The following is a 22,764-nucleotide window of genomic DNA, read 5'->3' on the forward strand; positions in this document are numbered from 1 at the left end:
TACATCTCCCCGTGACCGCGTGGGCTCCATGTCTCCCCGTGACCGCGTGGGCGCTACGTCTCCCCGTGACCGCGTGGGCTCCACGTCTCCCCGTGACGGCGTGGGCTCCACGTCTCCCCGTGGCCACGTGGGTTCTACGTCTCCCCGTGGCCGTGTGGGCTCCATGTCTCCCCGTGACGGCGTGGGCTCCACGTCTCCCCGTGGCCACGTGGGTTCTACATCTCCCCGTGGCCGTGTGGGCTCCATGTCTCCCCGTGACCGTGTGGGCTCCACGTCTCCCCATGGCCGCGTAAGCGTTACGTCTCCCCGTGGCCGCGTGGGTGCTATGTCTCCCCGTGACCACGTCGGCTCTACATCTCCCCGTGACCGCGTGGGCTTTACGTCTCCTCGTGACTGCGTGGGCTTTATGTCTCCCCGTGACCGTGTAAGCGTTATGTCTCCCCATGGCCGCGTGGGCATTCCGTCTCCCCGTGACCATGTGGGCTCCACGTCTCCCCCTGACCGTGTGGGCTCTATGTCAGTGCTCCAGTTTTCCCCCACTTTCCAAAGTCATATGGTTAGGTTTAGTGAGTTGTGGGCACGCTACATCAGTGCCAGTAGTATCGCGACATTCGCGGGATGCCCAGCACAATCCTCGTTGATTTTACTTAATGGAAACGACATATTTCACTGTATATTGCAAAGTACATTTGATTAATGAATCAAATCACATCAAATCAAATTCAAATTTAATTATCATTCAACCATACATGAATGCAGCCAAACGAAACAGTGTTCCTCTGGGACAAATGTGCAAAACATACACAGCATGTGAATCAAAATAGCTAGCAAAAAATATATGGTCACTCAGAAAAACATACGTATAGCCCAAGTCCCTGAGGGACGTGTCCCGCAGATTGATGGTACAGTTCTTGGCAGTGCACAGCCACTGCAATCCAGCCTGTCATTCCACCAATCAGACACTGGAGGGCAGCACTGACCGGAGAGGCCAGCCCCCAACCGAACTTGGACACCACGCTACACCACCTCCGGCATCTCCTCTCCTGAACTGCAGCAGCAGGCAAGGCCGCGGCTTGAGGCTACAACTGAGGCCACACAGCTTCCCCACCATCTGCCGCACCACCAAACAAGGGTAGCAGGCCTGCGGCATCTTGCATTTTCACTATCCAACAGGGTCTTGTAATGGCAAGAGAAACGTCCAAGATGATCACCCACAGCTGCACTGCACGCTACCTTCGTGCACCAACTCCAGTGCCTTCCTGTAGTAGGCAGCAACACAGTCCAGCACCTTCAAACCCTGTCCAGCTCCTCCCACACCCAGTCCAGCTATTCCGATCAAGGACCAACTCACTGACAGGATAGACCTGCGGTACCCAAAGTTCCTGGAGTCCAGTATTGTCTTGCAATTGTTTAAAAGATATTTAACAAAAATTGTTTGGCCCTGAGAGGCCGCTAAGTCTGAACACACTGCCATCTTACCGGAAGACGCTAATCTCTCTCTCTTCTTAATCTCTCACCAGAGCTGTCTTGTTAAATTTCTCATTAAAACAGGATCAGAATGCTCCCCCTCCCAATACCTTTGACTCAAAAGGTATCAGAGAAATGTGAGGGGTGGGAGTGGTAGGTCATGGGGTGGAGAAGGAAAGCAGTGGTAACTGAGAATTTATAAAAACCCAGTCTCAACTTACCCAAGGGTCTGGTGTGAAATCTGAGGCTGAGGATCCAGGCTCCGGTAGCTATGAGGCATCATCATGACTTGGCAGAAGAATGAAGCAGCCAGGCCAAAAAAGAGACGAAACTAAAAGACAGTCAGAATCAGATCTATTATCACTGATATACGTTGTGAAATCTGTTGTTTTTCCGCCGTACAATGCAATATATAAAATATACAATCAATTATAATAAGAAATACATGCTTTTAAATAAATAAGTAGTGCAAAAAGACCCAAAAGAAACGAGGTAGTGTTCATGACGTCGTAGTCCATTCAGAAATATGAAGGTGGAGGGAAAGAAGCTATTTTTAAAATGTTGAGTGTGTGTCTTCTGGTTCCTGTACCTCCTCTCTGGTGGTAGTAATGAGCAGAAGGCATGTCCTGGGTGATGGGGGTCCTTAATGATCAATGCCATTTTCTTAGAATGGGGAACAAATATGACCTAATTGTCTTTGACTGTGGAATGATTGTTGGTGCCAGATGGGGTGGTGTGAGTATCTCAGAAACTACTGATCTCCTGGGATTTTCACACAGCAAACTCTAACGTTTACAGAGAATATTGCAAAATAAAAATCCAGTGAGCAGCTGACCTGTGGTAAAAAATGCCTTGCTAATGAGAGAGCCAGAGGAGAATAGCCAGACTGGCTCAAACTGACAGGAAGGCACCAGTAAACCAAATAATCACGCATTACAATAGTGGTGTGCGAAAGCAACCATAAGGCACAGGAGCAGAATTAGACCATTTGGTCCCATCAAGAACAGTCCGCCATTCCATCATGGCTGAGTTATTCTCCATCTCAGCACCATTCTCATGACTTCCCCCCGTAACCTTTGATACCCTGACTAATCAAGATCCTATCAGCATCTGCTTCAAATATACTCAATGACTTGCCTTCACAGACATCTGAGGCAAAGTAGCCCACAGATCTACTACATTCCGGCTAAAGAAATTCCTTCTCACCTCTGTTCTAAATGGATGTCCCTCTATTCTAGACTATGCCCTCTGGTCCTAGACTCCCCCACTATAGGAAGCATCCTCTCCACATCCAGTCTGTAAGCCTTACAATATTTGATATGTTTCAAAGAGATTTCCCCCCCCCCATTCTTCTAAACTCCAGCAAGTACAGGCCCAGAGGCATCAAATGCCCCTCGAACGCTAACCCTTTCATTCCCAGAATCATTCTCATGAGACTCACAATACTCCGAGTGTGTCTGACAAGTGCTTTATAAAGTCTGGGCATTTCATCCTTGCTTTTATATTCTAGTCCTCTTGATATGAATGTTAACTTTGCATTTGCCTTCCTTACCAACAAGCCAACCTGTAAATTAACCTTTAGGAGATCCTACACAAGGACTCCCAAGTCCCTTTGCACTTCTGAATTTTGAATATTCTCCCCTCTTAGAAAATAGTCTATGCCTTTATTTTTCCTATCGATGTGCATCCCATAAACTTCCCTACACTATATTCCATCTGCCACATCTTTGCCCATTTTCCCGATCTGTCTAAGTCATTCGGCAGTCTTCCTGCTTCCTCAGCACTACCTGTCTCTACCTGTCATCAATTCCGTCATCTAAATCATTGACATATAACAGGAAAAGGAGCAGTCCCAACACAGACCCCAACAGAACACAGCTAGTCACTGGCAGCCAACCAATAAAGGGCTCCTTTATTCTCAGTCATTTGCATCCTGCCAGTCAGTCAATCTGCTATCCATGCTTGTATCTTTCCTGTAATACCATGGGCTCTTATCCTGCAAAGCAGCCCGATGTGCCACAGCTTGTCAAAGGCCTGCTGAAAATCCAAACAAACAATGTCCCACCGTCTACCCTGCCTGCTATTTCCTTAAAGAATTCCCACAAATTTGTCAGGCAAATTTTCCCCTTAAGGAAACCATGCTGACTTTGGCCTATGTTATCATGTGCCTCCAAGTACCCCAAACCCTCGTCCTTGATAATGGACTCCAACATCTTCCCAAGCATTGAAGTCAAGCTAACTAGCCTACAATTTCCTCTCTTCTACTCAATTTTCCAGTACTCCAGAACCACTCCATAATCTAGTGATTCTTGAAAGATCATTGCGAATGCCTCCACGATCTCATGACCTACCTCTTTCAGAAACATAGGTGTAGTCCATCTGCTCCTGGTGACTGATCTACCTTGAGACCTTTCAAGTTCCCAAGCACCTTCTACTTAGTAATAATTGAATTGAATGATCTTTATTGTTATTATTCATAGGTAGAATGAAACTCTGTTTGGCTTCCTCTCAGGCAATTAAATAAAGTGGTAGATAAAAACAAGACGGTAATAGAAAACCAGTATTAAATAGATAAGTAGCAGAAAGTAATTTGCAGCAGCACCAGAAGATCACAGTAATGCACAAAGTGCTGTTAGTGCAAGTATTAGAGTCCTTGTGTGTGCAACTACGCTCACTCCTGCACCCTGACACTCTCAAACTTCTGGCATTCTGCTAGTGTCTTTCAAAGCAAAGACTGATGCAAAATAGATATTAAGTTTGTCTGTCATTTCTTTGTCCCCATTACCTCTCCGGAGGTTCGATATCTGCTCTTTCCTTTCCCTTACTCCTTATATATCTGAAAGATCTTTTGGTCTCCTCTTTTATATTATTGGCTAGCTTACCCTCATATTTCATCTTCTCTCTCCTTGTGGTTTTTTAGTGGCTTTCTGGTTCTTTTTAAAAGCTTCCCAATCCTCTAACTTCACACTAATATTTGCTAAATTATATACCTTCTCTTTTGCTTTTACGCTGTCTTTGAATTCCCTTGTCAGCCACAGTCCCCCATTCATCTCTGGGGTGTATCTATCCTGCTCCGTCCGAATTGCCCCCGGAAACATGAGCCATTACATTCTGCCATGGTCGCTGCTAGTGTCCCCTCCTAATCGACCTTGGCCAGCTCCTCTCTCATGCCCCTGTAATTCTCTTGACTCTACTGTAATACTGACACATCTCCCTCCCAAACTGCACGGTCAGTTCTGCCATATTATGATCACTGCTTCCTAAGGGTCCCTTTACCTTAAACTCCCGAACCTAATCTGGTTCATTGCACAGCACCCAATCCAAAATTGCCTTTTCCCTCGTGGGCTCAACCACACAAGCTGCTCCAAAAACAAAATCTCATGGGTATTCTACAAGTTCCCTCTCCTGGGATCTAGCACCAGCCTGATTTTCCCAAGCTCCCTGCATACTGAAATCCCCTGTGACTATTGTAACATTGCTCTTTTTTCATGCCTTTTCTATCTCCTGTTGTAATTTGTATCCCCCATCCTGGGTACTGTCCAGAGGCCTGTATATAACTCCCATCAGATCTTTTTTACCTTTACAATTCCTATCTCTAACCACAAGGATTCTGCATCTATGTCACCTCTTTCTAAGGATTTGATTTCATTTTTGTTTTACCAAAACAGCCACCCCACCCCCTCTGCTTACTACCTGTCCATTCAATACAATGTGTATCCTTGGATATTAAGATCCCAACTACGGTCTTCTTTCAGCCACGACTCAGTGAAGCCCACAACTTCATACCTGCCAATCTCTAACTGCACCTCAATATAATCTACCTTATTCCATATACTACATTCATTCAAATATAACTCCTTTGATTCTGTATTCATTACCACTTTTGATTTTGTCCCCTGTTACACTTCAACTCATCCCACCGACTGCAATTTTGCCCTATCATCTCCCTGTCCTTCCTCACCGTCTCATTACACATGGTCTCTACTCATCTGTCAATTGCCCCTTTCTGATCCTTATCATTCTGGTTCCCAACCCCCTGCCAAATTAGTTTAAACCCTCCCCAGCAGTTCTGGAAATCTCTGAATGCACAACAGGTCGAACATTGAAGTGGATAACCTACAGCAGCAGAAGACCACAAACATACACTCAGTGGCCAGCTTATTAAGTCCCAGAGGTAGCTAATGACGTGGTCACTGTGCGCGTACAGAGTCTGTTTCTTTTTTAAAAGCCGTGACGGCAAATGTGCAAGGCAACCCTTGGCTCTACTTCCTGTAACAACTGCCAAGCCAAAGCAAGTAAGTGTTCCATCGACTTCACTCCCAGGACCTGTTCTTACCTGTATTTTCATGCTGAAAGCCTGTCAGGTGTCTGAGAGTAGTGGGTGGTTCCTGCGACAAGATGTGACCCGAGTAAGCTGCTGTATTGGAATAAAATGGCTCAAGGCAGACGTCGAGGCACCAGGATTTATTGATGATTATTTTCAGATGAGAATCTTTACTTTCAACTCCAATGCAGCCTGTCCAGATTTCAAACAGGTTTTCTTCCATTTTGAGAATATAATCAAGAGGAACTTCATCAACTTCCAATGTCCATGGCCACTACTCCATTCCCTTCCCTCCCAAAGACAAACCAGCAGAGGAATGTAGGAGAGCCTAGTGTAATTTGATTGAGCCAAAAGTTCAAAGTAGCTCTAATCGCAGCACCTTATCTAACTTTTAAAGCACTACAGAGTCCAGTGGATTACTTCCCCAAGATATGAAGATGGGAGGAGGGAAGGAGTACAAACTGGAAGCTGATAGATGAGACCAGGAACCTTCTCATTATGGCTTCTCCCCGCTTCCTCTCCAGTCCTGACGAGAGGTCTCAGCCCAAAACGTTGTCGGTCTATTCCTCCCCACAGATGCTGCCTGACTTTCTGAGTTCCTCCAGCATTTTGTGTGTGTTGCTCAAGATTTCCAGCAGCTGCAGAATCTCTCGTTTTAACCCCTTGATCACTTAACCCTCCTTTCATTGTGCTACTTCCATTCCCTCCTGTAAAGGTCGTGTAAAAGGTTGCTGTGGGTTACCAGGGGACATTGACAGGATGCAGAGCTGGTCTGAAAAGTGGGAGGAGGAGTTCAGTCGAGAAAAATGGCACGTGGTACACTCTGGAAGGTGAAATTCGAAGGCAAGAAATACAAGGTTCACGGCAGGATTATTAGAGAGGTGAAGAAGATGTATGGTGCGTTGGGCTTCATTAGACAGGTGATCGAGCCCAAGAGCCACAAGCTAATGTTGCAGCTCTACAAAATCCTGTTTAGACCACACTTGGAGCATGGTACTCAGTTCTGGTCGCTTCATTATAGGATGGATGTGGAAGCTTTAGAGGGGGTGCAGAAAAGATTCACCAGGATGCTGCCTGCCTGAGAGAGTATGCCTTATGAGGAAAGGTGAAGCAAGATGGGAGGATGAGAGGTGACTTGATAGAGGTGTATGAGACAATAAGGTGCATGGACAGAGTGGACCAGGACAGAAAGGGCTAATATCAGAGGACGTCCTTTTAAGGTGATGGGAAGAAAGTTTAGGGGCGATGTCAGAGGTATGTTTTTTATAAATGCACTGCATAGGGGTAGTGGTGGAGGAAGATACATTAGGGACATTTAACAGACTCTTAGAAAGGCACATGGATGAAAGCAAAATGGAGGATTATTGGCTACATAGGAGGGAAGAGATAAATTGATCATGGTGTTGGTTAAAACGTTGGCACGACGTTGTGGGAAAAAGGCTGTTCTGTGCTGTACAATTCTAAGTTAACTCTTCCTCCCTCTCCACATATGCTGGCCGACTTGATGATCATATAGAGAACGGGTCCTTGGGCTACTGAGTCCATGCACACTACTCCCAGTTTAACCCAGTTGCCCTTTATTCTCCCCCACCCCCATTCCCATCAGCACCCCCTGGATACCACACCAGTTACCGTAACTAATAAACGTACTCACGCACCAGCAGGACGCAGCTGGAAGCCAGAGCACCCAGGAAGGAAACCTGGGAGAATGGGCAGACTCCACACAGAGAGAGCACCTGAGGTCAGGATCAAACCTAGGTAACTGGAGCTGCAAGCCAGTACGTCTGCCACCATGCTGCTAAATTCCAGCAATTTTGGCTTTAATTTTAAGTAGATTTATGCAAATAATTACAAAGAAAATTTCTAAAGCAGAAATGCAGCCTAACTCACTGGCTAATCCAGTAACTGTGCCTGAGTTTAAGGAGAACAGTTCAGTGCACTGGGAATCGATTAAAAGCCCAAAATTAACATTTTACTTTGCATAGTAAGTAATGTAATTATATAATATATAACTATATAATGTTATTTGCATAGTAACTTGTTTCCTTCTGAGTACTGTTCTGAAATTTGAAGAACCCTGTTATTTTGTCTGACCTGCTCTAATTGCTGGCTGGCCCTGAGGACTCAAGGGCACCACATAGCGGTCAGCTGCAGTACTGAGCACCGGGGAACAAGACCCAGTACAGTAATTGCAATCAGAATCAGTACCATCCGTTCTGAGGAGAGGTCTCAGCCCGAAACGTCGAGGGGATTTCCCGAATGGTGAGGGTCTTTGGTGATGGATGCTGCCTCTTGAAGGCTGAGAAGAGCAAGAAGGGGGCATGAGAAGGCCTTGGCAAGTAGGGTAAAGGAAAACCCCAAGGCATTCTTCAATTATGTGAAGAAAAAAAGGATGACAGGAGTGAAGGTAGGACCGATTAGAGATAAAGGACGGAAGATGTGCCTGGAGACTGTGGAAGTGAGCAAGGTCCTCAATGAATACTTCTCTTCGGTATTCACCAATGAGAGGGAACTTGATGATGGTGAGGACAATATGAGTGAGGTTGATGTTCTGGAGCATGTTGATATTAAGGGAGAGGAGGTGTTGGAGTTGTTAAAATACATTAGGACAGATAAGTCCCCGGGGCCTGACGGAATATTCCCCAGGCTTCTCCACGAGGCGAGAGAAGAGATTGCTGAGCCTCTGGCTAGGATCTTTATGTCCTCGTTGTCCACGGGAATGGTACTGGAGGATTGGAGGGAGGCGAATGTTGTTCCCTTGTTCAAAAAAGGTAGTAGGGATAGTCCGGGTAATTATAGACCAGTGAGCCTTACGTCTGTGGTGGGAAAGCTGTTGGAAAAGATTCTTAGAGATTGGATCTATAGGCATTTAGAGAATCATGGTCTGATCAGGGACAGTCAGCATGGCTTTGTGAAGGGCAGATCATGTCTAACAAGCCTGATAGAATTCTTTGAGGAGGTGACCAGGCATATAGATGAGGGTAGTGCAGTGGATGTGATCTATATGGATTTTAGTAAAGCATTTGACAAGGTTCCACATGGTAGGCTTATTCAGAAAGTTAGAAGGCATGGGATCCAGGGTGGTTTGGCCAGGTTGGTTCAGAATTGGCTTGCCTGCAGAAGGCAGAGGGTGGTGGTGGAGGGAGTACATTCAGATTGGAGGATTGTGACTACTGGTGTCCCACAAGGATCTGTTCTGGGACCTCTACTTTTCGTGATTTTTATTAACGACCTGGATGTGGGGGTAGAAGGGTGGGTTGGCGAGTTTGCAGACGACACAAAGGTTGGTGGTGTTGTAGATAGTGTAGAGGATTGTCAAAGATTGCAGAGAGACATTGATAGGATGCAGAAGTGGGCTGAGAAGTGGTAGATGGAGTTCAACCCGGAGAAGTGTGAGGTGGTACATTTTGGAAGGACAAACTCCAAGGCAGAGTACAAAGTAAATGGCAGGATACTTGGTGGTGTGGAGGAGCAGAGGGATCTCGGGGTACATGTCCACAGATCCCTGAAAGTTGCCTCACAGGTGGATAGGGTAGTTAAGAAAGCTTATGGGGTGTTAGCTTTCATAAGTTGAGGGATAGAGTTTAAGAGTCGCGATGTAATGATGCAGCTCTATAAAACTCTGGTTAGGCCACACTTGGAGTATTGTGTCCAGTTCTGGTCACCTCACTATAGGAAGGATGTGGAAGCATTGGAAAGGGTACAGAGGAGATTTACCAGGATGCTGCCTGGTTTAGAAAATATGCATTATGATCAGAGATTAAGGGAGCTAGGGCTTTACTCTTTGGAGAGAAGGAGGATGAGAGGAGACATGATAGAGGTGTACGAGATAATAAGAGGAATAGATAGAGTGGATAGCCAGCACCTCTTCCCCAGGGCACCACTGCTCAATACAAGAGGACATGGCTTTAAGGTAAGGGGTGGGAAGTTCAAGGGGGATATTAGAGGAAGGTTTTTTACTCAGAGAGTGGTTGGTGCGTGGAATGCACTGCCTGAGTCAGTGGTGGAGGCAGTGTTACGTACCCCGTAACTGGGTTGCCAAACCAGCAGAAATGGATCACTCAGTTGGAGTCTGGAGTACCAGAACTAAGAAAGTTTTATTAAAGAAACAAGCAACACAGTAATCGAAAGGATAATAAATGCAACAGTTCAGCAATGATAAACACACATGTGCACAGAATTAAGATAACAGCATCAATCAAGCTCTATCGTTGTCTAGGGGTAAATGACCAAATTTCAAAGTGACTCAAAGTTCAGTCCAATTTAGTAGTTCAGTTCGCAGTAATCGTTGCCATGGCGATGGACAACGTGGGGGGAGAGAGAGAGAGAACGGGAACAACTGATCATTCAGACACGGCTTCACTCACAGACCGGCGATCTGGCTCTCAAGCAGCTTTTGGGCGGGTCCTTGCTGATGTCACCTGAGGTCACCGACTGTGACCCCTCCTCCAGATGCGGTCGATCCTCTGCAGTGAACCTGGCACCCAAGCAAGGGCGGACACACACCGGGTTCCCGCTGATCGTACCTTTCCACCCTGGGCGTTGTCTGGTACTTCCCACCGACTCGTGAGAGGCGCATCGCTTCCAGGGTCTCGTTACCTCGGGTGTCCTGCGTGTCCTGCCTTAGCGAACCTGTCCCTTTTTATCCCCCTGCTGGGGCATCGCCTGTCCATCACTTCAGACAGTTCAGGGTTCAAAGGGGGAGACGCTCCAGACAGCTCTCTCTCCCCCGTCCCTTCATTACACATCTCCAGACGCTGCTCCATTGTTCCTTATCTCTCCTTCCCCTGAGGGCAGGTGGCAGACCACTTGCTGATGTCACTGATGCTAACCCAGGCCAGCAAACATCTTAATTTTATGTGTATTCTCGTCACAGCAGATACACCAGTGAAGTTTAAGAGACTACTAGACAGGTATATGGAGGAATCTAAGGTGGGGGCTTATATGGGAGGCAGGGTTTGAGGGTCGGCACAACATTGTGGGCTGAAGGGCCTGTACTGTGCTGTACTATTCTATGTTCTATGTCCTTGATGGTGGGGAGGGTTATGCCTGTGATGGAGCTGGGCGGGTCTACAACCCTCTGCAGCCTCTTGTGATCCTGTGCGTTGAAGCCTTCATAGCAGGCTGTGATGCAGCCAGCCAGAATGCCCTCCACCGTCCAGTATATCTGTAGAAACCTGCAAGAGTCTTTGCTGACGTACAAAGTCTCTCAGACTCATAACAGAGTGGAACCGTTGGTGGGCCTTCTTCACGATTGCCTCAGAGCGTTGGCCCAAGTCAGATTCTTGGAGATATTGACACCCAGGAACTAAAAGCTGTTTGCCCTTTCCACTGCTGACCCCTCAATGAATACTGCCGTGTATTCTCCCGACTTCCCCTTAATGAGTTCCACAATCAATTTCTTGATTTCTCCCCTCCCATGTTAAACCAGTGCCCTCTGGTTCTTGTCTCCCCCGTCCTGTGGAAAAGATGCTGAATGTCAATCCCAACAATGTCCTCCATAATTCCATAAATCTCTATGAGGCCACCCCCCCAGCCTCCTTAATCCCAGTGAGAATAAACTCTGTGAGCAGATAGAACTTTGTGGGACCAGGATTCATCTCCTCAACACTCTACCCAAATTGCTCACTGGATTTACAAACGGCTAACTTGTGTTTATGGCCCACTGCTCCCTCCCCCCTTTTGGTCTCCCTTGCAAGTGGAACATTGTCCTCACATCCCATTTAACTATCCGGTGAGCGACTCGTCTGAAGGTCGATCCTGAAGAGCAAAGCCTGAAGGTCAATCACAAGTCCAGAAGTCCAAGCCTGGAGAGTGGAGGCCCAGAGGCCTGCCCTGGAGTTGGAGATCTGTCCTTGTGTGTGTGTGTGTGGGTGGGTGGGTGGCTGGCTGGGAGGGAGGGGCTTGTTTTGCTGTTGTTGTTTTGTTGCTTGTTGTGTTCAGTGTTGTTCTGCTGGGTATGCTGTGTTGACATCGGAATATGTAGTGGCACTTGTGTGCTGTCCATACCACATCCTTGGGTGTGTTGGTTGCTAACACAAATAATACTTTTTATTGTGTTTCAATGTACATGTGATAAATAAATCTGAATCTGAGATATGAAAAGGGAAGAAAATTATGAAAGAAATTTTTATTTTGTGGACCGTTTCGCTGAAATATACAGACCTGGAAGAGTGGTTTTAATTAAGAAAAATGCCAAGCTTCCCCTCTCCAGTAAGCCTTGTGTGAACAAATCTAAGCCTTGTGTCACTTTCCCCGTCTTTCAAAGCTGCTGGATGCCTGAGCATCCATCGTTCCTCCAGATGGACAGCGTTGAGAATTCCACAGAACCACTGGGCTGCAGGTCATTCACCTTCGTCTTCCTCCTGGATTCTGTTCAGGTCCTCCAGGATGATTTCCTCAACATCACACTCCATCATGGAGCCCTGGCTGATGCAGCTGGCCACGGTGGAGCCAGTGGACTCGTGGGGGTCGCAGGGCAGCAGAATCCTGGGGAGACCACGAACCCTCCGTGTTTCGGGATGGACGCAGTGAGTCCCGGGGACATAGGGCTCTACAACAGGCAGGAGAATTTTGGTGAATGTTGACGTTAAAGCAAACACAAGGCAAAGCAGTCTGCCTGTCACCCCCCCCTTTGGATGGACACCCAGTAAATCAGTTTGAATTAAATCCCTCCACCTTAACTTCTGTCTAATTTGTATGAGGTAGGTAGCAGATTCATCTATAGGATTGTAACAGGAAAACAGTTCTCTTCTGATGGTGGAGTGATTTCTCAATCTATGGTCAAAGCTCGATCACCCATACCCTTGAGGAAGAGTTGAAGGGCTGTCTTATCGGACGACTTCAGTCCATGACAGCGTGGTGCCATTGGGCTCCATGGAGGGTTATTTCCATCATTGATGGAGATGGAAACATTGTAGTTTAATGTCGCTTGTCTATTTGTAGTGTAGTAATTGTGTTCGTCACTAGTTTGTATATATTGCAGAACTGAATTTGTAATAAAGATATTTTGTAAAAAAAAATGAGAGTATGGTGCCCCCACAGTACAATTGGATGGTGTATGAAGTAAAAGCTGATATCCAGTAATAAATGGGTTAACTTGTAACATACAGATTTGCATACATTACATACCTGGCCACTTTATTAGGTACACCTATTCATTAATGCAAACATCTAATCAGCCAATCATGTGGCAAAAATTCAGTGCATAAAAGCATGCAGACATGGTCAAGAGGTTCAGTTGTTGTTCAGACCAGACATCTGAATGGGGGAAGAATATGATCTAAGTGACTTCGACAGTGGAATGATTGTTGTTGCCAGACGGGATGGTTTGTGTTTCTCAGAGACTGCTGATCTCCTGGGATTTTCATGCGCAACAGGCTCTAAAGTTTATAGAGAATGATGGGGAAAAAAAAACAAAAGAAAAGTCCAGTGAATGGCCATTGTGTGGGTAAAAAAGACCTTGTTAATGAAAGAGGTGAGAGGAGAATGGCCAGACTGGTTCAGGCTGACAGGAAGGTGATAGTAACACAAGATAAACACGTGTTACAACTGCATGTGCAGAAGAGCGTCTCTGAACACACAACATGTTGAACCTTGAAGCGGGAGCACTACAGCAGCAGAAGACCACGAACATGTGCTTATTGGCCACTTTATTAGGTACAGGAAGTAACTAATAAAGATAGGAATGTGTATTCCAAAGTCAGGATGGCCTGTATATTGGAGGGGAACCTGCAGGTGGCTTTGTTCCTATCTGGTCCTTCTGGGTGGTAGAGGGAGTGGGTTTAGTGGGTTGCAAGTAAGTTAAAAACGATTTCTTGCGGACGGCTTCCATTACTCAGTCCATTCTGTAATACGTTATTGAATCTAAAGAGAGCAAACGTGAGCATTTTCTAGAACTGAATTACATAGTAGTTGTAAGACAAGCATTTATCAATCATCCCAATAAAACAGCCAGCATTTATTGATCATCCCAATAAAAAGCCCAGCGTTTTTTGTCCATCCCCACTGGAAACATCAGCATTCATTGTCTATCCACTAATTGCCCTTGAACTGAAGGGCTTCTAAGGACATCTGAGAGGATAGTTTCTCAGGGTCAGATTTTTAAATAGTAAATAGAATTTTACAATAATAGGCTCATACTGGATTTAATTCTTGGTGTAATTTCTGGAACTACCTTGGTAGGCTTTGAACATACCTCCAGAACAGTATTCTAGACCTCCTAACCACTGCAAGTCCCGAAGAAATTACCTTCTCTGTTGTAACAGTCTTCTGCACAGCAGCTGTGCTGCTGCCGCCTGCCGATTCCAGGTGCCCTGCGATCCCGCACCCGTGGTATGATACGGGTGGGTAGGACAACACCACGACAGCGGTAACATGGGGCAGGAAGACCCATCTGACCGTATCCTCTGAAAATGTGAAACAGTGCCTACGTCATTAATGCTGGCTGATAATCACCTGCCCACTAACCTCATGAAGACCTGCCATTGTTCAGCCCCTGGTACTGAGATACGTTTGGCTCAAATCTGGCTCTGGGTCACTGACTCAGTTTGGGACTGTTCGCCTTCCTCAAATGACTGGGATCTCCAGGTGAAATGCAGTGGGGCAGCCGACTCGAAGTTCCAGCATCCGGGGTCCAGCCCTGTCCGTGTAGTGTGCGTGAAATGTGAAGGGTTTCGATACAGTGGACGAGGGGAGGAGGTTTCCACGGCAAGCCAGAGGTGATCAGAGGCCGTCAGCAAGATGGCCGTCAAGGAACTGCGGAAGACGGTCATCCTTAAGGAGCAATCAGAATGCGGAACTCACTCCTACAGGGAGCGGTTGCAGTGAATAATGCAGATGCAGTTAACAGGAAGCTGGGCAAAGATATGAAAGGAGAAGGGGTAATGGGTGGCTGCGGAGAGAGGTGGAGAGGCCCAAAACGAGATAAATACTGTATTGACTGGTTGGGATAAATATTGTGTGTCGCTGAAACACGAGGAAATCTTCAGATGCTGGAATTTTGAGCAACACACAAAAGTTGCTGGTGAATGCAGCAGGCATTCAAGCACTTAGTCCTGACGAAGGGTCTCGGCCCAAAACGTCGACTGTATCTCTTCCTAGAGATGCTGCCTGGGCAATTTTTATGTGTATCGTTTATCACTCCTTCCCTTTCTCCCATGGCCGACCTTTCTCTCCTATCAGATTCCTTCTTCTTCACCCCTATACCTCTTCCACCTATCAGTTCCCAGCTTCTCACTTCCCCCTCTCCTCACCCACCCACCTTCCTATTCACCTGGTCTTATTATTCGCCTGCACCTTGTACTGTTCCTCTTCCCAGCCTTCTTATTCTGGTATTTGCCCCCTTCCACTCCAGTCCTGATGTAGAGCCTTGGCCAAAATGGTGACTGTATATTCCCCACCATAGATTCTACCTGACTTGCTGAATTCCTCCACCATTTTGTGGGGGTTACTCTCTAGAACCAAGGACGGCCAACCATTTTGAGGTGCACAAAACATAGCTCTCACCTGAACGAACGGTTGCAGTTGGGACAATTATACTCAGCAACACCCCACTCCTGGTCCCTCGGCACTGGCTCATATGTGCATTTGCACCTACGGCATCTTGATACCTGTGGAGACACTCGATATCATGTCCAAATCCAAGATTGTTTATTGTCATTCTCTAGTACACAGGCGTAAAGGAGACCACAATGATTGCTACTCCAGATATGATGCAGCTTAAAAGATCACATGAGCTCTCTGTTGGTCAAGGTCAGCAGTGGATATTGTGTTCTAGCTGTCCACGTGATACTCAAGCCTGGAGAGTACAACGTGGAGGACAAGCTGTGGCCCACGCGGCAGACTCCTACTCCCAACACAGCTGACGAATGCAAAAAAAAAAAAAAATTGGCAGAGAAAATTACAGCTTGGCACCAGAAGTTGCCAGTCAGCATTGAACTCAAAGTTCGACTGCTTTAATAACACCTGCTCTGGAATTTTCCCTCAGGGTTTACTCCCAAAGCCTTCCCCATGGGTGGGTACAGCCACAAGGCAGCGGAGGTTTGAGATCAGAGATTTCCTTCTCCAAGATGAGCTGCCAACCAAGGTTGGTGAGCCACATCTGCCCAGAGTGACTGGTTTTAAGGTGCCAGTAACCCGCCTTTTCCTTTCATTAGAAACGGTTCCGCCGGGCTCAGCTAGGGCACATGTGAAGGGTAGGAGCTGGACTTGGTTGTCTGAGGCTATTTGAGACACACACCACTGGGAGCATTTAATAGGTGGTGAGAGTTTACGCCCTCTATCTCCCCTCTTCCCTGGCAGGACCGGGACAAACAGTCCATAAGCTGGCTGGCTGGGATCCTACGTGATATCCCTGGCCTTTCTCTGGCACCTTTCTGGATATACGTCCTTGGTGGCGAGTGAGCTGAGCCGGTGACACACTGGGCAATTTTAACTATGTGTGCGGTAGAGGACTCCCGTTCGCCCGCACTAAACCACCTGACAATAGATAGACATGAATATCAGGCGACACCAAATGTAAATCTGAAACACTCGGCAGTCAGGCAGTACCTCCAGAAAGAAAAACCAAGATTATCATTTCAGAACCAAGACCCTCTGTTGGAATAGGGAAAGAGGGAGAAAGGTTAGTTTTCAGTAGAGAGAAGCGCTATAAATGCGTGTAATGAAGAGCATTCCGACTGGTTGCTTGGGCATCTGGTATGGAGGTTCCAGTGGACAAGGGGATGAAGAGGGTTGTAAACTCAGCCAGCTCCATCAACGAGACAACCCTCCCCATCGAGAACATCTTTAATGGGTGGCCATTTGTCACTACGGATCCTCACCATCCAGGGCATGCCCTCTTATTGCTACTACCACTGGGGAGGAGGTACAGGAGCCTGAAGACCCACATTCAACGATTCAAGAACATATCTGAATGGTCCATGAACACTACCTCATTATTCCTTTCTTGATTGCACTATTTATTTTCCATTGTGATTTACTGCAGCTAAATGCTCCACTGTTGAAAGACAACCGATTTCACATCCTATCAGTCAGCGATAACTAATCTGATTCACGTCCTGATTCTGAAGTCGGGAGAGGGACAGACAAGATAATATCCGGCTGGTATGTTGCCTCCCTGGTGCCAGGATCAGGAATGTCTCAGATTGGGTCCATGGCATACTCATGGGCGAATGTAAGCAGCCAGAAGTCTTGGTGCATATTGATACCAATGACATAAGATAGATAGATAGATACACTTTATTGATCCCGAGGGAAATTGGGTTTCGTTACAGCTGCACCAACCAAGAATAGAGCATAAATATAGCAATACAAAAACCACAAACAATCAAACAACAATATGCAAACTATGCCAGATGGAAATAAGTCCAGGACCAGCCTATTGGCTCAGGGTGTCTGACCCTCCACGGGAGGAGCTGCAAAGTTCAATGGCCACAGGCAGGAACAACCTCCCGTGATGCCCAGTGTTGTATCTCGGTGGAATATGGCCGGAGTCCAACAGCAAAAAGTTCAATATCCGGTCTACAAACACGTTCCTCGATCGTAATATGACTAGGATTGCACCATTCGTTGTTAACCAGAACAGTAAGCCCCCAACTCCTTTACGCTTTCCGCTCTGAGTGCACTTCCGGTCAGCCGGAACGGTCTGGAAGCCCTCCATGGAAAAGTTTTGATCAGGTATGTGTATAAGTAGACAAAGTAAGGAGGTCCTGAAGAGAGATTTTAGGGAGCTCGGCAGAAAGCTGAGAAACACGACCTCCAGGGTAGTAGTCTCTGGATTGCTGCCTGTGCCATGTGCCAGTGAGGGTCATAATTTGGCATGACGGAGCAACTGGTGCAGGGGGCAGGGGTTCAGATTTGTGGATCGCTGGCGTTTCATCTGAGGAAGGTATGACCTATACAAAAGGGACAGGTGACACCCGACCCCGAGGTGGTCCAATATTCTTGCAGGCAGGTTTGCTAGAGTTGTTTGAGTGGGTTTAAACTAATTTGGAAGGGGGACGGGAACCAGAGTGGTAGTGCTGAGGATGAGGTAGTTGGATTACAAACAGCGGGAGAGTGTAGTCAGACTCCTAGCAAGGAGAAGCTGATGATCAGGCAAAATTACAGTCAAAAAGGTGAGATGCAATGTAAAAGGCAGACAAAATCGAAAAGGGCGAATACAGGAATGAAGGTGTTTTATTTGAATGCGTGCCGTATACAGAATAAGGTAGGTGAACTTGCAGCACAGTCACAGATTGGCATGTATGATGTTGTAGGCATCACTGAATCATGGCTGAAAGAAGATTATAGCTGGGAGCTTAATGTCCAAGGATACACATTGTATTGAAAGGACAGGCAGGAAGGCAGAGGGGGTGGTGTTGCTCTGTTGGTAAAACTGAAAGCAAATCGTTAAAAAGAGGTGACATAAGGTCAGAAGGTGTTGAATCATTGTGGAGAGAGGGAAGGAACTGCAAGGGTAAAAAGACCCTGATGGGAGTTGTATACAGACCCCCAAACAGTAGTAAGGATGTGGCCTACAAATTACAACAGGAGATAGAAAACGCATGCTAAAAGGGCAACATTACAATTGTCATGGTGGACTTAAATATGCAGGTAGATTGAAAAAATCAGGTTGGTGCTGGATTCCAAGAGGGGGAATTTATAGAATGCCTAAGAGATGGATTTTTAGAGCAGCTCATCATTGAGTCATCCAAGGGATCAGCTATTCTGGATTGGGTGTTGTGCAATGAACTAGAATTGATTAGAGAGCTTAAGGTAAATGAACCTTTGGGCGAAAGTGTTCATAACATGATCGAATTCACCCTGAATTTTGAGAAAAAGAAGCTCGAGTAAAATGTATCAGTATTACAGTTGAGTAAAGGGAATTACAGAGGCATGAGAGAAGAGTTGACCAGAATTGATTGGAAAAGAGCACCAGCAGAGATGACGACTGAGCAGCGATGGCTGGAATTTCTGGAAACAACCCAGAAAGCACAGGATATATACATCACAAAGAGGAAGAAGTATTCTAAAGGAAAGATGACACAGCCGTGGCTAACAAGAGAAGTCAAAGCCAACATAAAAGCCAAAGAGAGGGCATATAATAGAGCAAAGATTAGTGGGAAGTTAGAGGTTTGGGAAGCTTTCAAATACCAACAGAAGGCAACTAAAAATGTCATTAAGAAGGTAAAGATGGAATATGAAAGTAAGCAGCCAATGATATTAAAGAGGATACCAAGAGTTTCTTCAGATATATTAAGTGTAAAAGAGAGGCGAGAGTGGATATCAGACGGCTGGAAAATGATGCTGGAGAGGTAATAATGGTAAACAAGGAAATAGCAGACAAACAATGAGTATTTTACCTCAGTCCTCATTGTGGAAGACACTAGCAGTATGGCGGAAGTTCCAGTTGTCAGGGGTCTTGAAGAGTGTGAAGTTACCACAACTAGAGAGAAGGGTCTTGGGAAACTGAAAGCTCTGAAGGTAGATAAGTCACCTGGGCCAGATGGTCTACACAATAGGGTTCTGAAATAGGTAACTGCAGGGATTGTGACGGCATTAGTAATGATATTTCAAGAATCACTAGATTCTGGAATGGTTCCAGAAGATGGGAAAATTGCAAATGTCACTCCACTCTTCAAGAAGGGAGCAAGGCAGAAGAAATGAAATTATAGGTCAGTTAGTCTGACCTCAGTGGTTGGGAAGATGTTGGAGTTGATGGTTAAAGGTGTGGCTTCAGGGTACTTGGAAGTAGATGATAAAACAGGCTGTAGTGAGCATAGTTTTCTCAAGGGAAAGTCTTGTCTGACAAATCTGTTGGGATTCTTTGAAGAAATAACAAGCAGGATAGACAAAGGAGAGTCAGTTGATGTTGTATCTGGATTTTCAGATGGCCTTTGACAAGGTGTCATATATGAGGCTGCTTAACAAGCTACGAGCCCATGGTACTATAGGGAAGATTCTAGCATGGATAAAGCAGTGGCTGTCTGGCAGGAGGCAAGGAATGGGAATAAAGGGAGTCTTTTCTGGTTGGCTGCCAGTGGCTAGTGGTGTTCCACAGCAGTCTGTGTTGGGACCAATTCTTTTTACATTATATGCAGATGATTTGGATGATGGAATTGATGTCTTTATTGCAAAGTTTGCAGATGATTTGAAAATAAATGGAGGGGCAGGCAGTTTTGAGGACGTAGAGAGACTATAGAAGGACTTAGGTAGATCAAGAGAATGGACAAAGAAGTAGCAGATGGAATACAGTGTCGGGAAGTGTATGGTCATGCACTTTGGTAGAAGAAATGAAAAGGATGACTATTTTCTAAGTGAAAGTACAAAGAACTGAGGTACAAAGGGACTTGGGAGCCCTTGTGCAGGATTCCCTAAAGGTTAATGTGCAGGTTCACTCTGTTGTGAGGAAGACAAAAGTAATGTTAGCATTCACTTCAAGAGCACTAGAATATAAAAGCAAGGATGTAACGTTGAGGCTTTATAAAGCACTGGTGAGGCCCCACTTGGAATAATGTATGCAGTTTTGGGCCCCTTATCTTAGAAAGGATGTGCTGAAACTGAAAAGGAGGTTCACCAAAATTATTATCAAAATCAAGTTTATTGTCTGTGTCTGCACAGGTGCGATGAAAAACTTACCTGTAGCAGCACCAGTTACAAGAAAATCAGAAATTAAAAATAAATTATACACAATTTTTACAAGAAAGAATGCAATTTAGAGCAAAGAAGCACACTCTATTTCAATGCAAAGTGATCAAATTGCTCTTAGTGTTGCTAAACTGCCATGATTAGGGTTTTGCTGGATGGTCCAAGAAATGAATAGTTGAAGGGAAGTAGCGGTTCTTGAACCTGGTGGCGTGGGTCACTAGGCTTCTGTGCCTCCTGCTGATGGTGAGGACGTGAGCCATAGTGAGGAACTCCGGCTATACTAATAGTAAAAGAAAACCTGACACAAAATGATGACAGGCATACTTGGCCAGTTTAAAAAGCAAGAGTCAGCTAAATAAAGTTGGAGAATCCGACACTGAGACCAGACGGCTGGAACCTACCCAGGTGGAAGATGAAACGTAAAACTTCTTGGATGTTAGAGGAGTTAAAGGAAATGAGGAGAGGGCAGTGCAATTGGGTTGAGAGAGAAGATCGGCTATATTCAAAGGAAGAGTAGACTTGAGGAGGCAAATGAATGACTCCTGTTCCTTTTTCTATGAAAAGGTCCAATTTTTCAATCTAAAGGAATGTCTGGCGTAGTGGTTAGCATAACATTACTACTGTACCAGCAGTATGGTTTCAATTCTCCCCACGTCCGGAAGGAGCTTGTACATTCTCCATGTGACCATGTGGGTTTCCAACAGGGGTTCTGCTTTCCTCCCACATTCCAAAGATGTAGGGGGCTAGTAAGTTAAGTGGTCACTTGGGTATCGATAGATAGATAGATACTTTATTGATCCCAAAGAAAATTACAGTGTCACAGCAGCATTACAAGTGCACAGACATAAATATTAGAAGAGATGTAGAAAGAATAAAAGATAAGTTATCACAATCAGTCTAACAGGAGGGAGTCGTCACTTCCCCAGCTACAGGTTGACTCATTATAGAGCCTAATGGCTGAGGGTAAGAATGACCTCATACAGCACCCTTTGGAGCAGTGCAGTTGTCTTAGTCTATTACTGAAAGTGCTCCTCTGTTCAGCCAAGGTGGCATGCAGAGGGTGAGAAACATTTTCCAGAGTGCCAGGATTTTCCATAGGGTCCTTTGTTCTACCACAGCCTCCCGTGTGTCCAGTTTGACTCCTATAACAGAGCCAGTCTTTCATTGAGCCTGTCGGCATCACCCGTGTTGATGCCATTGCCCCAGCACAGACCGCATAGAAGATTGAACTGGTGACAACAGACTGGTAGAACACGTGAAGGAGAGGCCTGCACACTCCAAAGGACCTCAGTCTCCTCAGGAAGTAGAGGCCACTCTGGCCCTTCTTGTACACAGACTGGGCGGTGCATGCGATTTGGGCCGGAAGCGTTCATTATAGAGCTGTAACTAAATAACTAAATAAACGTACAAAGACAGAAGATGAAACGTGGATGTTAGAGGAGTCCAGGAAAGTGGAGAGAGTGCAGGTAAATAAGCTTGAGGAAGATCAGCCATGTTTGAGGAGATCAGGTTTATTTTTACTGACATATGTTGTGAAATTTGTTGTTTGGTGGCAGCAGTACTTAAAAAAAACTATGTTACAATTGGAGGTCTATAAAAATAAATGTCTTGCAAAATGAGAGCAAAATACTAAGGTCGTGTTCATGGGTTCATGGACCATTCGGAAATCTGATGGAGAAGGGGATTAAACTATTCCTAAAGCACTGAGTCTGTGTCTTTTGGTTTCTGTACCTTCTTCCTGATGGTAGTAATGAGAAGAGTGCATGCCCTGGGTTGTGGGGGTCCTTAATAATGGATGCTACCTTTTTGAGGCAACACCTTTTGAAAATGTCCTCATTGCCGGGGAAGGCTCGTTCCTGTTTCTTTTTCTATGTAAAGATAGCTACAAAAGGAGGCCATTCAGTCCTTCATGGTCATGCCAGCTCTATTCAAGAACAATTGAACCAGTCCCATTCCACTGCCTCTCCGTTTAGACCTGTCATTGATGTAGTGCATTTCAAAAACTACCCACACGGCTGCCAGTCTGAACCCATACTGATGAATTACAAGTCATAGTCTTAAGAAGAAATCAACATCAAAACGTTTTTAACACTTGGGATAACCTGCACTGAGTTCCAAGACTTTACAATACTAGTGTGGCTTTACCTGCTTTCTCTCAGGCACCTCCCGCCACCAATCCCAGTCAGAACACGAGCAAGCAAACTGCCTTTGTTCTCGGGGAATTTCATTCCTTTTCGCCAAGTTAAACATTTCCAAGTTCGCCTGTGTCAGCGGAAGATTCCGTAAACGTTCCGCAATATCCTGGTTGAAAGCAGAAAATAAACGCAACCACACTTGAAAAC

General features: G+C 45.8%; 2 protein-coding genes across 2 annotated transcripts in view; both read right to left on the reverse strand.

The window, feature by feature from the left end:
* The window catches only part of LOC134339290 (microfibril-associated glycoprotein 4-like), a 48,434-nt gene extending 42,619 nt beyond the window's left edge, over window positions 1-5,815 (reverse strand). Inside the window, 3 exon segments of the mRNA XM_063035667.1 lie at window positions 1,689-1,711; window positions 1,713-1,798; window positions 5,804-5,815. Of these exon segments, the coding sequence (XP_062891737.1) occupies window positions 1,689-1,711; window positions 1,713-1,798; window positions 5,804-5,815 (121 nt within the window).
* A 5,824-nt stretch (window positions 5,816-11,639) lies between these two features.
* The window catches only part of LOC134339470 (shiftless antiviral inhibitor of ribosomal frameshifting protein homolog), a 47,526-nt gene continuing 36,401 nt past the window's right edge, over window positions 11,640-22,764 (reverse strand). The window contains exons 5-8 of the mRNA XM_063036008.1: window positions 22,568-22,723; window positions 15,299-15,402; window positions 14,042-14,199; window positions 11,640-12,344 (exon numbers count right to left, since the gene is read on the reverse strand). Coding sequence (XP_062892078.1) covers window positions 12,136-12,344; window positions 14,042-14,199; window positions 15,299-15,402; window positions 22,568-22,723 — 627 coding nt within the window. The 3' untranslated portion in view covers window positions 11,640-12,135. The remainder of the gene's footprint in view (window positions 12,345-14,041; window positions 14,200-15,298; window positions 15,403-22,567; window positions 22,724-22,764) is intronic.

Source organism: Mobula hypostoma, chromosome 29, assembly GCF_963921235.1.
Source record: "Mobula hypostoma chromosome 29, sMobHyp1.1, whole genome shotgun sequence".
Lineage (NCBI taxonomy): Eukaryota > Metazoa > Chordata > Chondrichthyes > Myliobatiformes > Myliobatidae > Mobula > Mobula hypostoma.